Below are 25,577 nucleotides of genomic sequence, written 5' to 3'. Positions count from 1 at the left end.
CTTTTTCCTTCCCTAAAGGACATTAATGAACCAGATGGGTTTTTCCGACAATGGTTTCATGGGGATCAGTAGATTCTTAATTTCAGGTATCTTTTATGGAATTCAAATTCCACCATCTGCCGTGGTGGGATTTGAACCCAGGTATCCAGAACATTAGCTGAGTTTCTGGATTAATAGTCTAGCGATAACACTACTAGGCCATCACCTCCAATACAGTGTGGCACTCCCTCAGTGCCCCACTGAAGTGTCAGCCTAGATTTCTTTGTTCAGGTTTCTGGAGTGGGGTTATTAACCTGCAGCCTTTTGATTCAGAGCTGTGAGTACTGAGAGTATTGAGAGTACTGAGCCGTGCCACCCATAGGCCACACTGGGAAGGGATGGCAAATTCCCTTCCTTGAAGGGCATTAGCAAAGCAGGTGGATATCATAGAATCCCTACAGAGCAGGAGGAGGCCATTCAGCCTATTGAGTTTGCGCTGACTCTCCAAAACACCAGGCTCACCCCTACCCACCCAATCCCAGTAACCCCATACATTTACCCCGCTAATACCCCTAACCTACACATCTTGGAACACATTTAGCACGGGCAATCCACCTAACCTGCACATCTTTTGGACTGTGGGAGGAAACTGGAGCACCCGGAGGAAACCCATGCAGACATGGGGAGAACGTGCAAACTCCACACAGACAGTGACCCAAGGCCGGAATTGAACCCGGGTCCCTTGCGCTGTGAGGCAGCAGTGCTAACCACCGTGTGATTTGTTCAAGCTAATAGCTTTTCATGATCATTTTTTCTGGTGGCAACTGCAAATGATCTGATTAACTAAATGAAATTTCACGTATTTCCATGGTGTAGTATGTCTGTGTTAATGTTTTTTCACTGTGCATGATGCCTCACTTTCACACCTGGAATCATCCTTGGTGCCAGTCTGTAGGTCTCCCAAATGTCATCACTCCTGCCAAACCAAATCTCTTACATCCAATGGAATGGCCAAGTCTTAACTATCCTTCAATATAGTCAGCCCACTCCTTACCTTTCCGCACACTTTTTAGCTAACCAAAGTTGGGAAAGACTTCATGAAGTAAGCAACCTATTCATAGAATCATAGAATCTACAGTGCAGAAGGAGGCCATTCAGCCCATTGAGCCTGCACCAACCACAATCCCACCCAGGCCCTATCCCCGTAACCCCACTTATTTACCCTGCTAATCCCCCTGACATTAAGGGACAACTTAGCATGGCCAATCAACCTAACCCGCACATCTTTGGACTGTGGGAGGAAATTGGAGCACCCGGAGGAAACCCACGCAGACACGGGGAGAACATGCAGACTCCACACCGACAGTGGCCCGAGGCCAGAATGGAAGCAGTGCTAACCACTTTGTGGCAAACTAGCTACGAGATCACTGGCTAACTTTAGACGAAGCAATTAAACTGGGGCAAAAACACAGGCACACTGGAGAACAGTACATGCTTCCCACACTATAGCTGAGATTTAAGTCAGATCATCTAGTTATTAAGATTTCTAACCTTGTTACCATCATGTTGCTCAAACCTCCATTAAACTGGCCTGAGGCTCGTTTATTCTATTTATAAGCAATTAAAATTCTTCTGTAGTGTGTACACTTGCTGTAAGAGTCACATTCACCTCCTGTCACACTTTATCTTCTGATTCACCTTAAGCAATGCCAGAGGAGATCTGCTAACATCGTCTAAAGAGTGTGAAATGCATTGGCTTCTTTTTGATTTTAACCAAGTATTTTCTCCAATTGTCTCGGCAGTCACAGAACCTGCAATCATTCAACGGTACCACACATCATTTGAAGAGAGATTCTTCCAGATATGTGAAAAGGAACTAACCAAAATAAACACATTTTACGCAGGTATGAGATTTTGTTTTGTCATTCTTTGTATCTAGAACAAAGAGCAAAGAACAGTACAGCACAGGGACAGGCCCTTCGGCCCTCCAAGCCTGTGTCGATCGCGTTGTCCTATTTAGACCAACCGCTTATATCCCTCTATTCCCCAACTGTTCATGTGTTTATCCAGATAATTCTTAAATGCTGCTAACTTCTCTGCCTCAGCCACCTCACTTGGCAGTGCATTCCAGGCCCCCACCACCCTCTGTGTAAAAAAAAACTTCCCCCACACATCTCCACTGAACCTTTCCCCCCTTACTTTGAACTTGTGCCCCCTTGTAATTATCATTTCTGCCCTGGGGAAAAGCTTCCAACTGTTCACCCTATCTATGCCCTTCATAATTTTATGAACTTCTATCAGGTTGCCCCTCAGCCTCCATCTTTCCAGGGAGAACAATCCCAGTTTATTCAATCTCTCCTCGTAGCTAATACCCTCCATACCAGGCAACATCCTGATAAACCTTTTCTGTACTCTCTCCAAAAAGCCAGCATGTCCTTCTGGTAGTGTGGCGACCAGAATTGGACACAGTATTCACAATGTGGCCTAACCAATGTTTTATATAACTGAGGAGCTTGCTAAGGTTGCTGAATACTAACTTTCTTGATCAGGAACGCACTACCTGAACTGATGGTGTTATCAGATTTCCGGAAGGACATGGTAGTAGAGTGGTGAAAAAGGCATATGGGACACTTGCCTTTATCAATCGAGGCAGAGATTATAAAAGCAGGGAAAAAGCATATTGGAGTTGTATAGAACTTTGGTGAGGCCACAGCTAGAATACTGTGTGCAGTTCTCATAGCATCCATACAGTGCAAATGGAAGCCATTCGGCCCATCGAACCTGCAATGACAACAATCCCACCCAGGCCCTATCTCCGTAACCCTGCATTTTTACCCTGCTAGTCCCCCTGACACTAAGGGGCAATTTAGCATGGCCAATCAACCTAACCCACACATCTTTGGACTGTGGGAGGAAACTAGAGCACCTGGAGGAAACCCACGCAGACACGGGGAGAATATGCAAACTCCACACAGCCAGAAAGCTAATTTCCTCCCTATTTGTGGGATCTTGCTGTGTATAAAATGGCTGAATACAGTGCAGATGGAGGCCATTTGGCTTTCTGACAAGGATATCTTACTTAAGTCCTTTTCCCCCTCCAATCTCCTGTAACCTCACACATTCCCTAACCTACACACCTTTGGAGCGTGACACGCAGACACGGGGAGAACGTGCAAACTCCACATCACCCGAGGCCAGAATTGAACTCGGGTTCCTGGCATTCTGAGGCAGCAATGCTAATCACTGTGCCACCGTGCCATTATGTTGAGCTATTTAAAAGCAGTTACTTTGCTGTTGATTCATTTGATAATTCATTCCAGGTGAAGTACTTTGAGGTGTTTGCAGAACTTGTGGCTGAGGATCGTATGGATGTATTATCTTCCTGCTTGTTATCATATGAAATACCTGCTTAAATATAAATGTTTTATGGTGCACACTGATCTGGAATAGCTAAAGGATTTTGTTACACTCCAGATGTAGAATGCATTGTCCAGATATGAATAGAGAATTCTCCCAGTGATGAAACCCTTCACTGGACAGGACATTGCCGAACTCAGGCAGCCCCCACTGCTGGGATTGTCAGCATTCGAAACAAGTAAAAGTGAAGGCCTGTAATTCGAGGAATGTAATTCAGGGAGCTCAGAGTAACAGCTTGGAATGTAATCAGTCACTGAGTTGTAATCAACTTGTCCAAGAGTGGCACCACCCCTGTTCACAACATTGTGACGTCCTATTCTTCACTCTGTCATCATTGGTGACCCTCCTGCACTATAGGCCGAGGCCTCTCTCAGTGTATTTTATGATTGAAGCAGAGATTGTGTCCACACTGAAGACCGGGTTAGATTGGTTGGTTGAATGTCAAAAGAATAATGGGATAAGGGCAAGTGGGATTAGAGAATCACAGAATCCCTACAGTGATGAAGGAGGTCATTCAGCCCATCGGGTCTGCGCTGACAACACTCCCACACAGGCCCTATCCCCACAACCCCACATATTTACCCCACTTATCCCGCTAACCTATGCTTCCCAGGATGCTAAGGGGAAATTTCCCATGGCCAATGAACCTAACCCACACACCTTTGGACTGTGGGAGGAAACCGGAGCACCCGGAGGAAACGGTAGCGCAGAAACCGGAGCACCCGGAGGGGCGGCACGGTAGCGCAGTGGTTAGCACTGCTGCTTCACAGCTCCAGGGTCCCGGGTTCGATTCCCGGCTCGGGTCACTGTCTGTGTGGAGTTTGCACGTTCTTCTCGTGTCTGCGTGGGTTTCCTCCGGGTGCTCCGGTTTCCTCCCAAAGTCCAAAGATGTGTGGGTTAGGTTGATTGGCCAGGTTAAAAATTGCCCCTTAGAATCCTAAAATTCGTAGGTTAGAGGGATTAGCGGGTAAATATGTGGGGGTAGGGCCTGGGTGGGATTGTGGTCGGTGCAGACTCGATGGGCCGAATGGCCTCCTTCTGCACTGTAGGGTTTCTATGATTCTATGAAACCCACGCAGACACGAGGAGAACGTGCAAAATCCATACAGACAGTGACCCAAGCCCGGAATCAAACCCAGGCCCCTGGAGCTGTGAGGCAGCAGTGCTAACCACTGTGCTACCATGCCACTGTGTATTAAACACCAACTATAGGCAAATGGGTATTCTGTATAACATCATCTGCTCCAAGGAAGAGTGGGGGGTTGAAGACGGGGAATTTATTTTACTTATCCGTGGGATACGGGCGTCGCTAACTGGGCCAACATTTATCGCCCATCCCTGAGGGTAAAAGATAAAGTCATCTCAAGCCCAGATGACGGTGATGATTTAACCTCAGGCAAGGTTGAGAAGGCAGGGCCTTCATGAATAACTTCAGCCAGTATGGGAATTGAACCCATGCTGTTGGCATCCTTTTCCATCACTAACCAGCTGTCCAGCCAACCAAGCTAGACTTGCAAATTGTTTCAGTTGATTGGAGCTCCTACAGCATGCACGTGCCCTACTTTGAGGTTTAATTAAATTTTTACCATGAGGGAGAGTGTTTCTCAATTCTCCCAACTTCACTGAACCATGCATACACAAAATAAGAACCCTATACTCACCGTCTAACTCTGGGCAATGCAAACTTCCAGTTAAAAAACAAGACGGCGCTCTGTCCACTTACTATCAAAATGGCGGCCAGCGCTCCACAACCTCAGGATGGTATTTTTGTTTCTTCTTGTTTGGCATCTGGTAGCTTTCCTGTAGGTCACTGCTCCATATCGCCCGGCCTTAACTTATAGGTTGTGTAATGATAATATATACCTCATTTTTACAAGCCCAGCGCCAAATTTAGATTAATGTCTCTCAAAAATACATTGCATAATAGTTTAAGGAATAAACCAACATGTGAAGTAGATTTATTACTTATTTATTAACCAAATTAATCACTTGTGTTTTAGTTTCCAACTAATCACCGTTCATTGTCATGAATCCTGTAGATCTTCTGTTCCATTGTCAAAGTAAAATACGTTCATTGTGAGTGGGCGCATTAGATGACATGATGTCATATGAGTTAGTTACTTTGGCACCTTGCCCCTCAATTAAATAACTATTTCCTTCCATCCAAACCCACAACCCAATTCCAGAAAAACTTGCAGAAGCACAGAGACGATTAGCGACGCTACAGAGTGAACTCGAAGCAGTGCTTGACGCGCGAAGGGATGGAGGCGTGAGATCATCGGGACAATGGTGGAGCATTCTTCATAGACCGTACAGACACCGAGCGCGACATAAGACCATGTGCGACCTGAAGCTGGCCTTCAGTGAATTCTACCTCAGTCTAATTCTACTGCAGAATTACCAGGTACGTGGAGAGCTACTTCAACCTCTGACATCTTTGGGACCCTGTAGGGAACAAGCAAAATTAGATTTTGTATTGGGAGAATCGTAAGGCAACATTGGGAGCAAAAATGGCCCATTTTCTTATCGAGTCCTCTCCTTTCACACATTGCACCTGGGGTGAGGTTGGGTTGGGGGTGTGCTGGAGGGTGGGACTTCACACGCACAATACAGAAAGAATATTCGGTACAAAATCAAAGTGCTGCAGATACTGGAAATCCAATGTTTAAAAGGGGGGGCAATGGTCTAATGGTTTTATCACTCGACTATTAATCCAGAAAGTCAGCTATTGTTCTGGGGATCTGGGTTCGATTCCCGCCACGGCAGGTGGTGGAATTTATTGAATCATAGAATCTTGCAGTGCAGAAGGAGGCCATTCGGCCCATCGCCTCTGCACCGTCCACAATTCCACCCAGGCCCTATTCCCATCACCCCATGCATTTACCCTAGCTAGTCCCCTTGACACTAAGGAGCAATTTAGCATGGCCGACCCACCTGATTCAATGAAAAATATCTGGAATTAAGAATCTACTGATGATCATGAAACCATTGTTGATTGTCGGAAAAACCCATCTGGTTCATTAATGTTCTTTAGGGAAGGAAATCTGCTGTCCTTATTTGGTCTGGCCTCCATGTGACTCCAGAGCCACAGCAATGTGGTTGGCTCTCAACTGCCCTCTGAAATGGCCCAGCAAGCCACTCAGTTCAAGGGCAGCGAGAGATGGGCAACAAAGAATGATGAAAACTTGCCTTTTTATGTTCTTAGGCTTGCTTTAAAAATTCTCATTCTAGCTTCTTGACTCGACTGTGGTGTAATTGATATTGTACTAAGTCTTTTAGTGTAGGAGGAGGCCATTCGGCCCATCAAGTTTGAACCAACTCTCTGACAGATTATATCACCCAGGCCTTTTCTCCGCCTTATCCCCGTAACCCCACACTTTTACCATGGCTGATCCCCCTAACCTACACATCTTTGAACACTAAGGGGTAATCTAACCGACACATCTTTTGGACACGAAGAGGCAATTTACCATGGCCAATGTACCTAGCCTGCGCACCTTTAGACTGTGGGAGGAAACGGGAGCACTTAGAGGAAACCCACACAGACGCAGGGAGAATGTGCAAGCTCCACACAGTCATTCAAGGCCAGAATTGAACCTGGGTCCTTAGTGCCGTGAGGCAGCAGTGCTAACCACTGTTTCACTGTGCTGCCCTCAAAGGAAGCCATTCGGCCCATCTAGTCTGCACCGACTCTCTGACAGCATACCTTACCTAGACCCTATCCCCTTAACCCACGTATTTACCCCACTAATCACCCTAACCAGCGCATCTTGGGACACTAAGGGGCAATTTAGCATGGCCAATCCAGTGGATTAGTGTGCAAATCTTTTATGGCCTTAAAAATAGCGAGGAGGCAGAGAAGCAGGACCATTTGTGTAGAGTAAATAGTTCAGGAGCTTTGTAACTCACAGCTTATAGCGCATGAATTTGGAGCCGATTTGTGAATGTGCACCATGAGCTTGTCCTTTTCCCTTCGGCATGTTATATTCCTTCTGCTTCTCTTCCCACCCTTGATCGGGATGAACCACATGACTGAGCCCCCTCCTCCCGCTTTGTTCCATTCCAGAACCTTAACGTCACCGGATTCGGGAAAATCCTGAAGAAATATGACAAGATCTTTCATGTCACGAAAGGGGCAGCCTGGCAAGGCACTCAGGTGGAGGCCTCGCCCGTTTGTACCAGTAAAAAGATTGACCAGCTGATCACTGAGGTGGAGGTAAGTATGGGTCTGATGAAGGGACGGCAAAAAACGGCTCCCTCATGCACTGAGTTCAGAAACAGCAAGGCTACAAAATGACTCCACGCTCTGATCTGAGCTATACTGTCAACTGCCACCCACCTCCCAACAGACCCATTGGACAACTATGTTATCATTGCAGTCCAGCCGGGGGGGTGGAGGGGGTGGGGGGGTATGATGCAGAGCTTTTGCAGGGTATTACAGGAGAGAACGCATCCCTGTGTGAGGGTCAAAATCACTGGGGGATGTGGATGCGCCCAATACACTATTTTACACTTGAATTGCAAACTGTAGGTCTGGCAATTACACAGCAGTTACTCCTGTGTGGCTGGGATCCACTGAATTCATTCAGCACGGCCCACAGGAGGCGCTCCGTTCAACAGAGCTGGAGAGTGAAACCACAAAGGGGGAGGGCCGTTTACAGACACAGCAATATGGGGACATGGGGAGAGACTCAATGACCAATGGTGGAATGGATAGGTTGGTAGGCCTCATGACATTTTGTGGGTGGATGATTATTAAGGGACGGCTTTCCTCAGGATAAGTAAACAGTCCGGTGCCAACGGTGCGCATGGAGACGCAGAAGAATGGCACTTATGGCGGAAGTTTCCCGTCCTGCCCATCATGGGAATCGTAGCAGGTGGGATAGGATCATGCAAAGTTCCGTTGACCTCAGGTGGGATTTTCCTTTCTTGGAGCATGGAAAATGCCACCCATAGAGTCACAGAGCAGTACAGCACGGAAACAGATCCTTCAGCCCAATTGGTCTATGCCGACCATAGTGCCCTCCCAGCTAGTTCCAATTGCCCATGATAGAGTCATTCTGATGTGAGAATTATTCGTGTTCATTCAAATAATCCGTCTGAACCCTCATTAAAAAGCCTAGTTACTGCCTCCACACAGAATTAGTGAGATCGTTGAGTTCCATCCCAGGGTGAGGTGCCTGAAGATTGGAGGGTGGCAAATGGTGTGCCTTTGTTTAAGAAGGGCTGCAGGGAAAAGCCTAAGAACTACAGGCTGGTGAGCCTAATATATGTTGTGGGTAAGTTGTTAGAAGTATTCTGAGAGATCTACGGGCATTTAGAAAGGCAAGGACTGATTAGGGACAGTCAGCATGGCTTTGTGAGTGAAAAATCATGTCTCACAAATTTGATTGATTTTTTTGAAGGGGTAACCAAGAAGGTAGATGAGGGCAGTGCAGTCGACATTGTCTACATGGACTTTAGCAAGGCCTTTGACAAGGTACCGCATGGTACATTGCTGCATAAGGTTAAATCTCATGGGATCCAGGGTGAGGTAGCCAATTGGATACAAAATTGGCTTGACAACAGAAGACAGAGGATGGTTGTGGAGGGTTGTTTTTCAAACTGGAGGCCTGTGACCAGCGGTGTGCCTCAGGGATCGGTGCTGGGTCCACTGTTATCTGTCATTTATATTAATCAATTTAGAAGGCACGTTTAGTAAGTTTGCAGATGACACCAAGATTGGTGGCATGGTGGACAGTGAAGAAGGTTATCTAGGATTGCAACAGGATCAATTGGGCCAGTGGGTTGATGAATGGCAGATGGAGTTTAATTTAGATAAATGTGAGGAGATGTATTTTGGTAGATCGAATTGGGGCTGGACCTATTCAGCGTTGGGGAGAGTTATAGAACAAAGAGATCTAGGAGTACAGGTTCATAGCTCCTTGAAATTGAAGTCACAGGTGGACAGGATGGTGAAGAATGCATTCAGCATGCTTGGTTTCATCGGTCAGAACATTGAATACAGGAGTTGGGATGTCTTGCTGAAGCTGTACAAGACATTGTTAAGGCCACACTTGGAATACTGTGTACAGTTCTGGTCACCCTATTATAGAAAGGATATTATTAAACTAGAAAGAGTGCTACTGGGACTTGATGATTTGAGTTATAAGGAGAGGCTGGATAGACTGGGACTTTTTTCCTTGGAGCATTGGAGGCTTAGGGGTGATCTTATAGAGGTCTATAAAATAATGAGGGGCACAGATCAACTAGATAGTCAACATCTTTTCCCAACGGTAGTGGAGTCTAAACCTAGAGGGCATAGGTTTAAGGTGAGAGGGGAGCGATACAAAAGGGTCCAGAGGGGCAATTTTTTCACACAGAGGGTGGTGAGTGTCCGGAACGAGCTACCAGAGGCAGTGGTAGAGGCGGGTACAATTTTGTCTTTTAAAAAGCATTTAGACAGTTACATGGGTAAGGTGGGTGTCGAGGGATATGGGCCAATCGCGGACAATTGGGACAAAGTTACTGGTAAAAATTTGGCGGCATGGACAAGTTGGGCCGAAGGGCCTGTTTCCATGCTGTAAACCTCTATGATTCTATACGTCAATCCTGAAAGCATGATTAGATTCAACGGATGTAGAAATGGCAATGCTTTCTGTCGTGGCGAAACAGTCTGCATTATTACTGAAATATCAATGAACCTCCATGTTCTTTGCAGTCACTGTACACCAATCAGCTGGAAGGAGGGGACAGAGCGCGGGCGATGAAGAGACTTCGTGTTCCACCACTCAGATTAACACAGGTCAGTCACCTTCCAAAGATTATTCCATGAGGAGAGGTTGAGCAGGTTGGGCCTACACCATCGGGAGTTTGGAAAAATGGGAGATGACCTTATCCAAACATATCTGAAGATTCTGGGGGGAATTGACAGGGTGGATGCTGAGAGGATGTTTCCACTTGTGGGGGAGTCGGGATCCAGGGGACACACTTTAAAAATAAGTGGCCTCTCATTTAAGACTGAGGTTAGGGGAATTATTTTCTCTAAGTGTTGTTAGCCTATGGAAATCTCTTCCCCAGAGCACCGGCATGTTTCCGATTGGCAAGCGGGTCAAGGGTTACGGTGGGATTGAGGGGAGAGTGAAGTTCAGACCGCAATTAGATCAGAATATCATCTTAGTGAATGGCGAAACAGCCTCGATAGGCCGAATTGCCTATTACTGCTCCTAATTCTTATGTTCATATGATATTTTGGAGACACTGGAGTGTATGGCCAGTATTGTACCGCCCCAGAACCGGGGCAGGCGAGACTCGGAAAACAGAATTCTCCATTGGCCTCGGGCGGGATTTTACGTGCCTCACCCGAGTGAGGTCGTACAATTCCAGTCTATTTCTCCAATGTCTCCAAAGTGTGTGTCTGATGGAGGTGCTTTGAGGGGATGATTTTGAGTTTTAATTTGATTTGATCTATTATTGTCACGTATTAGTATACCGTGAAAAGTATTGTTTCTTGTGTGCTATACAGACAAAGCATACCGTTCATAGAGAAGGAAAGGAGAGAGTGCAGAATGTAGTGTTACAGTCATAGCTAGGGTGGAGAGAGAAATCAACTTAGTGCGAGGTAAGTCCATTCAAAAGTCTGACAGCAGCAGGGAAGAAGCTGTTCTTGAGTCGGTTGGTACGTGACCTCAGACTTTTGTATCTTTTTCCCGAAGGAAGAAGGTGGAAGAGAGAGTGTCCGGGGTGCGTGGGGTCCTTAATTGTGCTGGCTGCTTTGCCGATGCAGCGGGAAGTGTAGACAGAGTCAATGGATGGGAGGCTGGTTTGAGATGGATTGAGTTACATTCACGACCTTTGATTGTTCCTTGTGGTCTTGGGCAGAGCAGGAGCCATCCCAACCTGTGATACAACCAGAAAGGATGCTTTCTACGGTGCATCTATGGGATGATAACTGGCTTTAAGGTTTTCCTGACCGACTGCAAAACATTTCTAATGGTCGACGTTAAATGGTTGTGTTCTGTGCCCCCCTCAGGCTGTTCCAGTGTGGATCACATTCCGGGTGGGCCTCCAGTGTGGAATCATCCTGGCTCTTCTGGTGCTGATAATCATCAAAGGTAAGCGTGTGGCAGCAGCCAATAGGGAAGAAGCAAATGCCTCATTGCCAATTCTCAGCTTATTTGTAAACATCAGTCCTGACAGGTTGGGATGAATAATTCAGGGGTTTGTGCAGATCGGGTGTCTGTGGCAGACAGGCAGCTCCAGTAACCCAGGTCAGCGCGACATTCGCTGTCAAAACGTTACTGAGCCAAGAGCGGCCTCGCTCCGAGGCTGCAGTGTGAGACACTCGCAGACCTGTTTTACAGACTCTCATGTAACCCCACTCTCCCAAGATCAGGAGGACCAGAGCTCAGATAGTGTTACTAGCTGCTACTCAGCATGAATACTTTAGGGAGGGAGGACGTTCGGTTTTTACCGCTGTCTGGAGTTCTCTGAAGTAACACTTCCACGGGATGAAATATTCATAGGAAAAGCGGAATGGGATGTCTTACACATTTCATGGGGCTTGAGTCTTGTCACATCTTCAGACTGTAATTAAACATGGAAGGAAGCACAGGCCCCATAAAGACCTATTAATAGTGCCGTCAACTCGGGTTGGACAGATGTTGCTGGAGATTGCACGTGGACCCACTGCCTCTGAGCACCAGGCCCAACATGTCCCCACCTCCCACAGGCAGCCTGTAATGAATAGACACTCTCTTATCCAATTGGATTATTCTGACTGTCAGCCAAACAAGCCAATGTCCAACACTCATTGACCTATCAAACTCCCTCTCATTGCCCTATCAAATCCCCTCTCATTGCCCTATCAAATCCCCTCTCATTGCCCTATCAAACTCCCTCTCATTGCCCTATCAAATCCCCTCTCATTGCCCTATCAAACTCCCTCTCATTGCCCTATCAAACTCCCTCTCATTGCCCTATCAAACTCCCTCTCATTGCCCTGTCAAACTCCCTCTCATTGCCCTATCAAATCCCCTCTCATTGCCCTATCAAACTCCCTCTCATTGCCCTATCAAACTCCCTCTCATTGCCCTATCAAATCCCATCTCATTGCCCTGTCAAACTCCCTCTCATTGCCCTGTCAAACTCCCTCTCATTGCCCTATCAAACTCCCTCTCATTGCCCTATCAAATCCCCTCTCATTGCCCTATCCAACTCCATCTCATTGCCCTATCAAACTCTCTCTCATTGCCCTATCCAACTCCCTCTTGCCACAGATCCTGACCTCTTCTGCAGTACTCTGCTTGAAACAGGTCCACCCAATGGGTCTCGATCTCCACTGCGGGCAGGGCAAAGGGGCAAGTCCCGAATCCACCCCAGCCTAAATGGGGATTGAAACCCGTGCTGTTGGCACCAATCTGATCCACATCGGCTTTTGAACCAACTGAGCCAAACAGAACTTCCCCAGCCAACCCCCCCCCCCCCCCCCCCCCGCCACTTCCCCCCTACTCCACCCCCCCACAAAGGGGCAATTTCACATGGCCAATCCACCTAACCTGCACATCTTGATTTGATTTGATTTATTATTGTCACATGTATTGGGATACAGTGAAAAGTATTGTTTCTTGCACGCTATACAGACAAAGCATACCGTTCATAGAGAAGGAAAGGAGAGAGTGCAGAATGTAGTGTTACAGTCATAGCTAGGGTGCAGAGAAAGATCAACTGAATGCGAGGTTGGTCCATTCAAAAGTCTGATGGCAGCAGGGACTGTGGGAGGAAACCAGAGCACCCGGAGGAAACCAACAGAAAACAGAAAATGCTGGAAAATCTCAGCAGGTCTGACAGTATCTGTGGAGAGAGAATAGAGCCAACATTTCGAGTTTGGATGACCCTTCATAAGAGCTTCTTTCTTACTGCTCTAATTAAACTCGCTGTCCAATCACAGTGTTTGGTTATAGCCAATTGGTCAAATATCGATCCCGCTGCCTCATGTCCACCTATCCGCAGCCATGACAGAATTCCATTGTTCCTCACTGGATTTGATTTTTCCCTAGGTATCTATGTATCCCAGGAAGCCAGCATGAGGCCCCTGCTCAGGGCCTATCGAGGAGGCTTCATCATGATCCAGTTTGTCTTCCTGTTGGGGATTAACACCTACGGCTGGAGAAAGGCGGGAGTCAACCACACTCTGATCTTTGAACTTGACCCCAGAAACAACCTCTCCCACCATCAGTTCTTTGAGGTGAGTTGGCTGACATCTTTTCGAAACGACAGTGGAAGCTGCTGCCCAATACGGGGTTGGTAAAATAGGATAACCTAACACTCGGGATAATTGGGCTGAGGTCAGACAGCAGTTTTCCACTAGGCCCTGGCTTACTCTCCATTGAGTATCTAATGCAATCTTCAACATGCGGGGACACTGTGGTGATTTTGCTTTTATTAATTCATGGGACATGGGTGTCGCTGGCTGGGCAAGATTTTTTAAAATTTATTTGTGGGATATAGGCATCGCTGGCTGGGCCAGCATTTATTGCCCATCCCTAGTTGCCCTTGAACTAAGTGGCTTTCGAGGCCATTTCAGAGGGCAGTTGAGAGTCAACCACCTGGCTGTGGCTCTGGAGTCACATGTAGGCCAGATCAGGTAAGGATGGCAGATTTCCTTCCCTAAAGGAACCAGATGGGTTTTTCCGACAATCAACAATGTTTTCATGGTCATCAGTAGATTCTTAATTCCAGATATTTTTTATTGAATTCAAATTCCACCATCTGCCATGGTGGGTCCCCAGAAAATTAGCTGAGTTTCTGGATTAATAGTCAAGCAATAATGCCAAATTATTGCCCATCCCTAGTTGCCGGAGGGCGGTTGAGAGTCAACCACATTGCTGTGGCACTGGAATCACATGTAGGCCGGGTAGGTCGGAAAGACCCATCTGCTTCACTAATGTCCTTTAGAGAAGGAAATCCGCTTCCTTACCCAGTCTGGCCTACATGTGACTCCAGAGCCACAGCAATGTGGTTGACTCTCAACTGCCCTCCAAGAGCAACAAGGGAGAGGCAATAAATGCTGCCCAGCCAGCGACACCCATGTCCCACAAATGAATAAAAAAAATTTCTTCCCTAAAAGACATTAGTGAACCAGATGGGTCTTTCTGACAATGGTTTCATGGTCATCAGTAGATTCTTAATATTTTTCTTGAATTCAAATTCCATCATCTGTCGTGGCGGGATTCGAACCCTGTCCCCAGAACATTAGTTGAGTTCCTGGATTAACAGTCTAGGGATAATACCACTAGGCCATCGCCTCCCCTAAACTATTGTGTTACTAAAAGCAATCCAGAGAACATGAGTTCAAATCCCATCGCGGCAGACGGAGAATTTCCATTCAGTTTTTTAAAATATGCAAATGAGATGCTGGCAACAGTAACTGTGACCGTGAAGCTTTTCGATTGTCTTGAAATTTCCCTTCAGGGAGGGAAATCTGCCAACCATTCTTGGTCTGGCCTGCTTGTGATTCTGGGCCATTGTGGTTACCCCCAAACCCCCTGAAGCAGCCTGACAAGCCATTCATTCGCAATCAGCCACCGCCAGCTTCTCAGGGTGGGCAATAAATCCCGGCCGTGCCAGCCAGGCCCAAGAAAGGATTTGATTTGATTTGATTTATTATTGTCACATGTATTAACATACAGTGAAAAGTATTGTTCCTTGCACGCAATACAGACAAAGCATACCGTTCATAGAGAAGGAAATGAGAGAGTGCAGAATGTAGTGTTACAGTCATAGCTAGGGTGTAGAGAAAGATCAACTTGACGCTGGGTAGGTCCATTCATAAGTCTGACAGCAGCAGGGAAGAAGCGATTCTTGAATCGGTTGGCACATGATCTCAGACCTTTTTCCCGATGGAAGAAGGTGGAAGAGAGAATGTCCGGGGTGCTTAATTATGCTGGCTGTTTTGCCGAGGCAGCGGGAAGTGTAGACAGAGTCAATGGATGGGAGGCTGGTTTGCGTGATGGATTGGGCTACATTCACGACCTTTTGTAGTTTTTTTGCGGTCTTTGAAAGAACGGAATATTTTATTGGTTTATCCTAGCGTGGGTAAGGTGCCAGTCAATCCTGTATGGGGTAGGCCCAAATGTCAGAGAGTATCTCATGTGCATCTTTCTTTTCCAGTTGGCGGGTTTTCTGGGGGTCCTCTGGTGCTTGAGTCTACTCGCCTGCCTGTTCAGCACTTACATCCACACTCCAATGTCAGTCAATCCCTTGGCCCTCTATGGATTCATGTTGTGCCTGCTCCTGAACCCCACCAAAACCTTCTACTACAAGTCCCGGGTCTGGTTATTAAAAGTCCTGGTAAGTACGCTAACAGAAAGAAGCTGCATTTATATAGCACCTTTCGGTATCCCAAAGAGAAGAAGGCTGATTTAAGAGAGACATTCAAAATGATGAGGGGATCTGGACCGAGAGGATAAAGGGTGGCACGGTGGTTTGCATTATTGCCTCATGGTGCCAGGAACCCGGGTTCAATTCCAGCCTTGGGTCACTGTCTGTGTGGAGTTTGCGCATTCTCCCCGTGTCTGCGTGGGTTTCCTCTGGGTGCTCTGGTTTCCTCCCACAGTCCAAAGATGTGCGGGTTGGGATGATTGGCCGTGCTAAATTGACCCTAGTGTCAAGGGGATTAGCAGGGTAAATATGCGGGGTTGCAGGAATAGGGCCTGGGTGGAATTGTGGTCGGTGCAGACCCGGTGGGCTGAATGGCCTCCTTCTGGACTGTAGGCATTCTATTATTCCAAGGAGAAACTGTTCCCATTCAGGAAAGATTCGGAGTGAGGAGACTTTAAGCAGTTGGTTAATGAAAAGTGATGAGGTGAATTTATTTTCACAGTGTGTGGTTAGAGTTTGCAATGCACTCCCTGAGCGTGTGGCAGGGAAGGTTCAATCAAAGCATTTCCATTCCAGAGGGAACGAGACTGTTATCGACAAAGGAAGGTTGTGCAGGGTTGATGGGGAGAAGGCCAGGAAATGGCATTTGAGTGAGTTGCTCATTCAGAGAGCCGGCACAAACACGATGGGCCGAATGGCCTCCCTCTGTGCCATAACAGTTCTGCAATTCTGTGGGAGAAACAGCGCCTAGGTGGAAAGAGGTCCCATTTTCTAGCCGTGGACTCCTCTGAATGGGAAGGATCCCATTCTCGTGACTCTTACTTCCCAATCTCCCTGATAAACCTAATCTTCGGGCAATGGTGAACAGTACTGAGAATCTTTGTGGCAAGTTCAATGTCCTTGGAGGGAGAGAGAAATTCCTGGGACAACATTCGGCCCTCCCCATCTACCATGTGTGGTACCTTCAACAGCCGGTAGAGGGTTAGTTGGCATGTGTCTGGTGCCATTCTTACCAGGGAATGGCATGCCATCAGAGGATGGAATAGCCTTCCCCTCCCCATAAAGAAAAGGCTTACAGTAATCAATAGGTTCATAAAGAGAAAGAGACTGTGGCAACTCGAAACTCTCAATATCCTAATGGAGAATGCTGAACAAGGGAAAGGTCATGTTGACAGCATTAGGACAAAGGCAGATGCATTTAATGTAAGATTTTAACTGTGGCCATTTTGGGCCCTAGTTTCTGTTAGTCTAGTTAATTAACATCAGTCTGGGGGTGTACTATCTCTAACTAAATGACACACTTCCATAATAACTTGCAAAAGATCCAAGGAGGACTCAAGAATTTCTCTTAATGCAGCAAATTATGATCTGGAACACAGGCTGGAATTTTACCAGCACACCCGCCTCGATTCCGGGACCGGGTGAGGCTCGGAGAACAGCATTCTCTGTCGGCCTCGGGCGGGATCGTACCGGACCTCGGCCGGATGTGCCGGTAAAATTCCACCTGCAGCGTCTCAAAAGGTGGCAGAACCAGACTCGATCCAAACTTTGAAAGAGGAATTGGATAAATACTTGAACGGGGAAATGTTCGCGGGGCTACGGTGATAGAATGAGTGGTGATAGAACACGGTGATAGAATGAGATAGAATGAGTTCACCATGAGTGGTGATAGAATGAGAGGCTCGTTCGAAGGATCTTGACCATTGCTGTATGATGTGATACAATAACCTCACATTAGTACACAGCTTCTGAAACTTGCTGAAGCACTCTTTATTTTGGTGCAGAATGCCAGGGGTATGTAAAAGTCTAAATGTTGGGGGTTGGAGGAGCAAACTGCAGACAGACATAACTTTATCATAGAAACCCTACAATGCAGAAGGAGGCCATTCAGCCCATCAAGTCTGCACCGACCACAATCCCACCCCAAGCCCTATCCCCACATACCCCTTTAACCTACATATCCCGGGAAAATAAGGGGCAATTTAGAAACATAGAAAAACTACAGCACAAAACAGGCCCTTTGGCCCCACAAGTTGTGCCGAACATATCCCTACCTTTTAGGCCTACCTATAACCCTCCATCCTATTAAGTCCCATGTACTCATCCAGGAGTCTCTTAAAAGACCCTATTGAGTTTGCCTCCACCACCACTGACGGCAGCCGATTCCACTCGCCCACCACCCTCTGTGTGAAAAACTTCCCCCTAACATTTCCCCTGTACCTACCCGCCAGCACCTTAAACCTGTGTCCCCTCGTAGCAGCCATTTCCACCCTGGGAAAAAGCCTCTGACAGTCCACCTCTCAACATCTTATATACCTCTATTAGGTCTCCTCTCATCCTACATCTCTCCAAGGAGAAAAGACCAAGCTCCCTCAGCCTATCCTCATAAGGCATGCCACTCAATCCAGGCAACATCCTTGTAAATCGCCTCTGCACCCGTTCAATCTTTTCCACATCCTTCCTGTAGTGAGGCGACCAGAACTGAGCACCGTACTCCAAGTGGGGTCTGACGAGGGTCTTATATAGCTGCATCATTATCCCCGGACTCCTAAACTCAATCCCTCGATTGATAAAGGCCAGCACACCATGCGCCTTCTTAACCACCTCATTTAGCATGGCCAATGGACCTAACCCGCACATCTTTCAGACGGTGGGAGGAAACCGGAGCACCCGGAGGAAACCCACGCAGACATGGGGAGAATGTGCAAACTCCGCACAGACAGTGACCCAAGGCCGGGAATCGAACCCAGGTACCTGGAGCTGTGAGGCAGCAGTGCTAACCACCGTGCCACCATGCCGCCCCTTTACAGCTTTCATACGTCAAAGCAAGAATTAAAAGTTTTGAAGTCATTTACGTTCATTTCAGATATCACACTGTTTAGTTTGCAGTTCATGGAAATGTAACCAGCTGCTGCGAACCCTCCCAATAGCTAAACAGAGGCACAGCTTCTGTATTGTGACCTGATTTGTTCTTTATCCTATAAAATAGTTTTATTTTGATCATCTTTTTAAAATGGGGAAAATAATTGGTACCTGATCTTTGAATCAGGAGTAAAATTATATAGGACACTGTTAAAAATAAAAGTTCTTGATTGATAAGGGGATCAGGGGTTATGGGGAAAAGGCAGGAGAGTGGGGATGAGAAAAATATCAGCCTTGATAGAATGGCGGAGCAGACTCGATGGGCCGAGTGGCCTAATTCTGCTCCTATGTCTTATGGTCTTATGATAAAACCGTTGAAAGGGTTACCATCGGCAAAGTGGGCCAAATGTTAATCGTTGCTGTCTCTGATTCCTTCTGAACAGTGTCGGTCGGTGACTGCTCCTTTCCACAAGGTCAGCTTTGCTGAGTTCTGGCTGGCCGACCAACTCAACAGCATGGGCACTGTCTTCCTCGACCTCTGGTCCATGATCTGTTTCTACGTCTTTGAAGTGAACTGGGAGACCAACCAGGGCCTCCTGAGCCCCCCAGCAGGTGAGACACAATTTTCAAAATAACTATTATCAAGGGAGTCCGCCTCCACTTAACGTAACCGCGTTAATATCAGAGGCGAAGGCTCAGCATTCATCAATTAGGCCCTGGATTCTCCCATCTCGTTCACCCGCTACCGCTGTCAGCAAGAACGGAGAACATGCCACTCAGCCCAATCTCCGCTCGCTGCAGCGGGACTGGGGAACCCCAGCCGCAGGCGAGGTCGGAGAATCCCAGCCGCGGGCGAGGTTGGAGAATCCCAGCCGCGGGCGAGGTCGGAGAACCCCAGCCGCGGGCGAGGTCGGAGAATTCCGGCCGCGGGCGAGGTCGGAGAACCCCAACCACGGGCGAGGTCGGAGAATTCCGGTCGCGGGCGAGGTCAGAGAACCCCAGCCGCGGGCGAGGTCGGAGAATTCCGGCCGCGGGCGAGGCCGGAGAACCTCAGCCGCGGGCGAGGTCGGAGAACCCCAGCCGCGGGCGAGGTCGGAGAACCCCAGCCACGGGCGAGGTCGGAGAATTCCGGCCGCGGGCGAGGTCAGAGAACCCCAGCCGCGGGCGAGGTCGGAGAACCCCAGCCGCAGGCGAGGTCGGAGAATCGCAGTCGCGGGTGAGGTCGGAGATTCCCAGCCACGGGCGAGGTCGGAGAATTCCGGCCTAGAAATATGTAGAGGTGAGAAATTTCAAAAAAGTCCAAGGATGTGCGGGTTAGGTTGATTGGCCATGCTAAAATTGACCCTAAGTGTCAGGGGGATTAGCAGGGTAAATGTATGGGGTTACGGGAATAGGGCCTGAGTAGAATTGTGGTTGGTACAGACTCAATTGGCCAAATGGCCTCCTTCTGTACCGTAGGAATTCTACGATTCTTCACCCAGAGGGTGGTGAACGTGTGGAAGTCACTACCACACAAAGTAGTTGAGGCCAAAACGTTGTGTGATTTCAAGAAGAAATTAGATATAGCTCTTGGGGCTGAAGGGATCAAGGGATATGGGGGGAAGGGGGGATCAAGATATTGAATTTGATAATCAGCTATGATCAAAATGAATGGCGGAGCAGGTTCGAAGGGCCAAATGGCCTCCTCCTGCTTCTAGTGTCTATAGTTCTATGTTTCTAAGTGAAATCACAGAATCACAGCATACTACAGTGCAGAAGAGGCCCTTCGGCCCATCGAGTCTACATCGATGTTTGAAAGGCCCTGACCTGCCCATCTAATCCCACTTGCCGACACTTGGCCCATAGCCCTGAATGTTATGACGTGCCAAGTGCTCATCCAGGTACTTTTTAAAGGATGTGAGGCATCCCGCCTCCACCACCCTCCCAGGCAGCGCATTCCAGACCATCACCACCCTCTGAGTAAAACATTTTTTCCTCAAATCCCCCTTAAATCTCCCATCCCTCACTTTTAACTTGTGTCCCCTCGTAACTGACCCTTCAACTAAGGGGAACAGCTGCTCCCTATCCACCCTGTCCATGCCCCTCATCATCTTGAACACCTCAATCAGGTCGCCCCCCAGTCTTCTCTGCTCCAACGAAAACAACCCAAGCCCATCCAACCTCTCTTTATAACTTAAATGATTGGCATTACACACGGCTGGTGGATTTTAAATTGGACATTTTCTATATGCCCTCTGGGTGGGCAAAGCTGGCAATTTTTGCCCAGCCCCTAATTGCCCTTGAGAAGGTGGTGGTGGTGAGCTGCCTTCCTGAAACGCTGCAGTCCAGGTGGTTACACAATTGGAGACGTTGCTTCTCTGGCCACATGAGAGGATGCTGTGACCACTTACTGCAGTGCCTCCCATTGATAGCACGCAGTGGCAGAGCGATTGGATACAGAGAGAGGCTGGTAGCACTGAACAAGCAGAATGCTCCATCCTGGATGGTGTTGAGTTCTTTGAGTGTTGTTGTAGCTGCTCCCACACAGGGGAGTGGGCAATAATGGTCAAATATCTCGACAACTGGAAACTCGCCCCTCAACTGAAACTGGCCCAGTTCTTCAATAAAAGTGCCAGTTGATGCTTCATTGATTTTTTTCTCTGGGGGGTTATATTTCATGTCAGAGTCACCGAATCCCTACAGTGCAGAAGGAGGCCATTCAGCCCATCGAGTCTGCACCAACTCAGCAGCTCACCCAGGCACACATTCTCCCTATCCCTAAAACCTCCCATATTTACCCCGCTGATCCCCCTAATCTACATATTTTAGGACAAAGAGAGGCAACTTACATAAAACATAGAAACTAGAAGCAGGAGGAGGCCATTCGGCCCTTCGAGCCTGCTCCAGCATTCATTATGATCATGGCTGATCATCAAATTCAGTATCCTGCTCCCTCCTTCCTCCCATATCCCTTGATCCCTTTAGCCCCAAGAGCTATATCTAATTTCTTCTTGAAATCAGACAATGTTTTGGCCTCAACTACATTCGGTGGTAGTGAATTCCACACATTCACCACCCTCTGGGTGAAGAAAGTCGGGAATCGAACCCATGTCCTTGGCGCTGTGAGGCATCAGTGCTAACCACTGTGCTACCGTGCCTCCGCTGTCAGGTCTACTGAGCATTTCCAGCACTCGGTTTATATATTTTAACTCACTGGTACGTCTCAACTGCAGACAACAGGGAAAGCTCCAAAATCATGTCCGGGGTGTTCCCAGTCTGATAGACGTGCTGGCCAGTGCACCAAAACGTCAAATTTAGCACCCTCTAACCCGCACATCTTTGGACTGTGGGAGGAAACCGGAGCACCCGGAGGAAACGCACGCAGACACGGGGAGAATGTGCAGACTCCACACAGACAGTCACCCGAGGCTGGAATTGAACCTGGCTCCCTAGCACTGTGAGGCAGCAGTGCTAACCACTGTGCCACCGTGCATGTTGACTATCGCCTGCCTCAAGGTTTCTGCCCTTTGCAAACCAAATGTCCCGATCCTCTGTCTTACACACGAACTAATATTTAGGCCCAACACAGAAAGTTCTGGAACCTTCAGGAGGGGAGAGAAGAAGTTTTGGTCAGTTTTATTAATTAAGTATGTCACGTATGCTGAGGTACATTAGTGAGGACAGTGGCTGGATTTCTCCAACCTCGCCCGCGGCTGGGATTCTCCGATTCCGCTGCAGTGAATGGAGATTTGGCTAAATTCTCCATCCTTGCTGTCAGTGACCGAGGGGCGTGTGAGACGGGAGAATCCCGGCCAATGTCATTAACTTTCAGTCATTACTCATGCGTTTTGAGCCCTTTCCTCACTCACATTCTTATTGAGGATCCTCTGTGTGACCTTTCACGCTAACGTTCCTGTCTTTCTGCCTGCCACAGAGAAATTTGGGGGCAATGGTTACTCCTATGGAGTGACCGTCATCATCCAGTGTATCCCGCCCTGGATCCGATTCGCTCAGTGTCTCCGACGTTACAGGGACAGCAGGAAAGCGTTCCCACATTTGGCAAATGCTGGAAAATACTCCACGGTTTTCATCATGGTGACCTTTGCGGCTTTGTACTCCACCGAAAAAGGCAAGTTAAATTGTTCATCAGCCTCCCCAGACTAACCCGGTTAGACACACAGAGAGAGGTTTTACTGCATCCACCGACTGAGTTAATCGTCAGAAAGTCAGGACAAGTGTCAGTTCAGATTTCTTCTTCTTTCTCTTCCCGCCCCTAGTGACACTCTCTCACAGAATCACAGATTACTACAGTGCAGAAGAGGCCCTTTGGCCCATCAAGTCTGCACCGATGCATGAAATGCCCTGACCTGCCCACCCAATCCCACTTGCCAGCACTTGGCCCATAGCCTTGAATGTTACGGCGTGCCAAGTACTCATCATTTTTAAAGGATGTGAGGCATCCCGCCTCTACCACCCTCCCAGGCAGCGCATTCCAGACCATCACCACCCTCTGGATAAAAAGGTTTTTTCTCAAATCCCCCCTAAACCTCCCACCCCTCACTTTTAACTTGTGTCCCCTCGTGACTGACCCTTCAACTAAGAGGAACAGCTGCTCCCTATCCGCCCTGTCCATGCCCCTCATAATCTTGAACACCTCGATCAGGTCACCCCACAGTCTTCTCTGCTCCAGAGAAAACAACCCAAACCTATCCAAAGTCTCTTCATAACTTAAATGTTCCCTCCCAGGCAGCATCCTGGTGAATCTTCTCTGCACCCGCTCCAGCGTACTCCAGCTGTGGCCTCACCAAATTTCTATACAACTCCATCATGATCTCTCTGCTTTTGTAATCAATACCCCGATTGATAAAGGTGAGTGTGCCATATGCGCCAGACTAAGGCAGACATTTTTCTATTTCCACAGCTAGTAATTCCCGGAACAGGTCACTAGTCTGCCGCCAGGGGCTTATAGCTTGAGGGGCGCCACTCCACGTCAAGTGTCTTTCCCGCTCTTACTGACAGCCATTGGCGTGTTTGGAAGGATTTTGCAGGTTTAAACTCAACCTGATTGGCCGCATTATTAACGCACCTTCCTTGTCCAAGTCCTGGGATGGGAATCCTGAGTCCTGAGGTAGACAAGGTGGTCAAGAAAGTGTATGGCATGCTGGCCTTCATCGGTCGGGGTGTTGAGTAAAGGAATGGGAAAATCATGTTGCAGCTGTTTAAGACTTTGATGAGGCTGCATTTGGAATATTGTGTACAATTCTGGTCGCCACACTCCCGGAAGAATGTTGATGCATTGGAAAGGGTGCAGAAGAGATTTACCAGGATGTTGCCTGGTTTGGAGGACATGGACTATGAAGAAAGGTTGAACAAACTTGGGTTGTTTTCATTGCAGCGTTGGAGGATGAGAGGAGACCTGATAGAGGTTTACAAGATTATGACAGGCTTTGATAGAGTGGATAGTCAGAGTCTTTTTCCCAGGGTTGAAGGAGCATAGGTTGAGAGTGAGAGGGGAAAAGTTTAAAGGAGATGTAAGGGGCAAGTTTTTCACGCAGAGGGTGGTGAATGCCTGGAACGCGCTGCCGGAGGTGGTGGTGGAAGCAGATTCTATAACAACGTTCAAGAGGCATCTGGATAGATACATGAATAGGCAGGGAATAGAGGGATATGGTAGATGTAGAAGCAAGAAAGTATCAGATTAGAGAGGCATCTGTGTCGACACAGACTTGGTGGGCCGAAGGGCCTGTTCCTGTGCTATACTGATCTTTGTTCTATGAACCTGGGAACTTCTGGCTCAGAGGTAAGGACAGTAACCCCTGTGCCGCAAGGCTCCAAGTCAGAGTTAGTGAACAGTGAACTCCACACAGGTACAGCTCATGCAACAGTTCTGTAACATCAGAGAGTTTCTGCACCCTCTGATTCTGAAACCACATGCATATTCAATTTAGCACGGCCAATCCACCTAACCCGCACATCTTTCAGACTGCGGGAGGAAACCGGAGCACCCGGAGGAAACCCACGCAGAGATGAGGAGAATGTGCAAACTCCACACAGACAGTGACCCAAGCCGGGAACCGAACCCGGGTCCCTTGCGCTGTGAGGCAGCAGTGCTAACCACTGTGCCACCGTGCCGCCCACAATATTCTTGTTGGGTAAATTCCCACCCTGTCTGCTTTCTCCTTGTCCAGCTGGCCTGCCACCTCTGCAGAGTGGCACAGAGGCTGGACGGGTCACTGCTAGATGTGCCTTTGTGATTGGCTGGGCATAACGCACCCCACTGCTTCATTTATCCTTCCCATCCTTGTCCATTCGGAGATAAATATCAATTCTTCACTTGACCTCTCGCTGCTCAGAGTGGCAGATTGGATCCATTCAGACTACGACTCAAACCTGCGCCTGCCCAGCTTCGTGGTATTACCCCTGAGGGCCACTAATTGCCCCCACTCCTCACCCTATCACCAACTCACTGACCATCACCTGACTGTCAGCAACAAGCCTTAGTGCAGAGCAACTCCACCTGGTAAATGTGTCACCCGGACAATTAAAAATGTCGAGGTAAAGCCTCTAATGTTTTTTCTCTTGTTATTTTGATCTGATTTATTATTGTCACATGTATTAACATACAGTTTCTTGTTTCTTGTGCACTATACAGACAAAGCATACCGTTCATAGAGTACCTTCTTCCATCAGGAAAAAGATACAAAAGTCTGAGGTCACGTCGCAACCGACTCAAGAACAGCTTCTTCCCTGCTGCCATCAGACTTTTGGATGGACCTACCTTGCATTAAGTTGATCTTTCTCTACACCCTAGCTATGACTGCAACACTACATTCTGCCCTCTCTCGTTTCCTTTTCTATGAACGGTATGTTTTGTCTGTATAGCGCGCAAGAAACAATACCTTTTCACCGTATGTTAATACATGTGACAATAATAAATCAAATCACATTGGTTTGACTTGATTTGATTTGATTTATTATTG

The 25,577-nt window shown here is 47.8% G+C and overlaps 1 protein-coding gene across 1 annotated transcript in view; it reads left to right on the top strand.

Moving 5' to 3' along the window:
* Positions 1 to 25,577, top strand: part of LOC144503045 (xenotropic and polytropic retrovirus receptor 1 homolog) — a 90,741-nt gene that overhangs the window by 54,867 nt on the left and 10,297 nt on the right. Inside the window, exons 3-11 of the mRNA XM_078227547.1 lie at positions 1,782 to 1,883; positions 5,583 to 5,800; positions 7,463 to 7,612; positions 10,097 to 10,180; positions 11,408 to 11,489; positions 13,434 to 13,621; positions 15,547 to 15,726; positions 19,062 to 19,226; positions 22,534 to 22,726. Coding sequence (XP_078083673.1) covers positions 1,782 to 1,883; positions 5,583 to 5,800; positions 7,463 to 7,612; positions 10,097 to 10,180; positions 11,408 to 11,489; positions 13,434 to 13,621; positions 15,547 to 15,726; positions 19,062 to 19,226; positions 22,534 to 22,726 — 1,362 coding nt within the window. The remainder of the gene's footprint in view (positions 1 to 1,781; positions 1,884 to 5,582; positions 5,801 to 7,462; positions 7,613 to 10,096; positions 10,181 to 11,407; positions 11,490 to 13,433; positions 13,622 to 15,546; positions 15,727 to 19,061; positions 19,227 to 22,533; positions 22,727 to 25,577) is intronic.

Source organism: Mustelus asterias, chromosome 13 (assembly GCF_964213995.1).
Source record: "Mustelus asterias chromosome 13, sMusAst1.hap1.1, whole genome shotgun sequence".
NCBI classification, from domain to species: Eukaryota; Metazoa; Chordata; class Chondrichthyes; order Carcharhiniformes; family Triakidae; genus Mustelus; species Mustelus asterias.
Note: the sequence above shows the minus strand (reverse complement) of the source record. Positions and strands in the feature narration are given on the sequence as shown.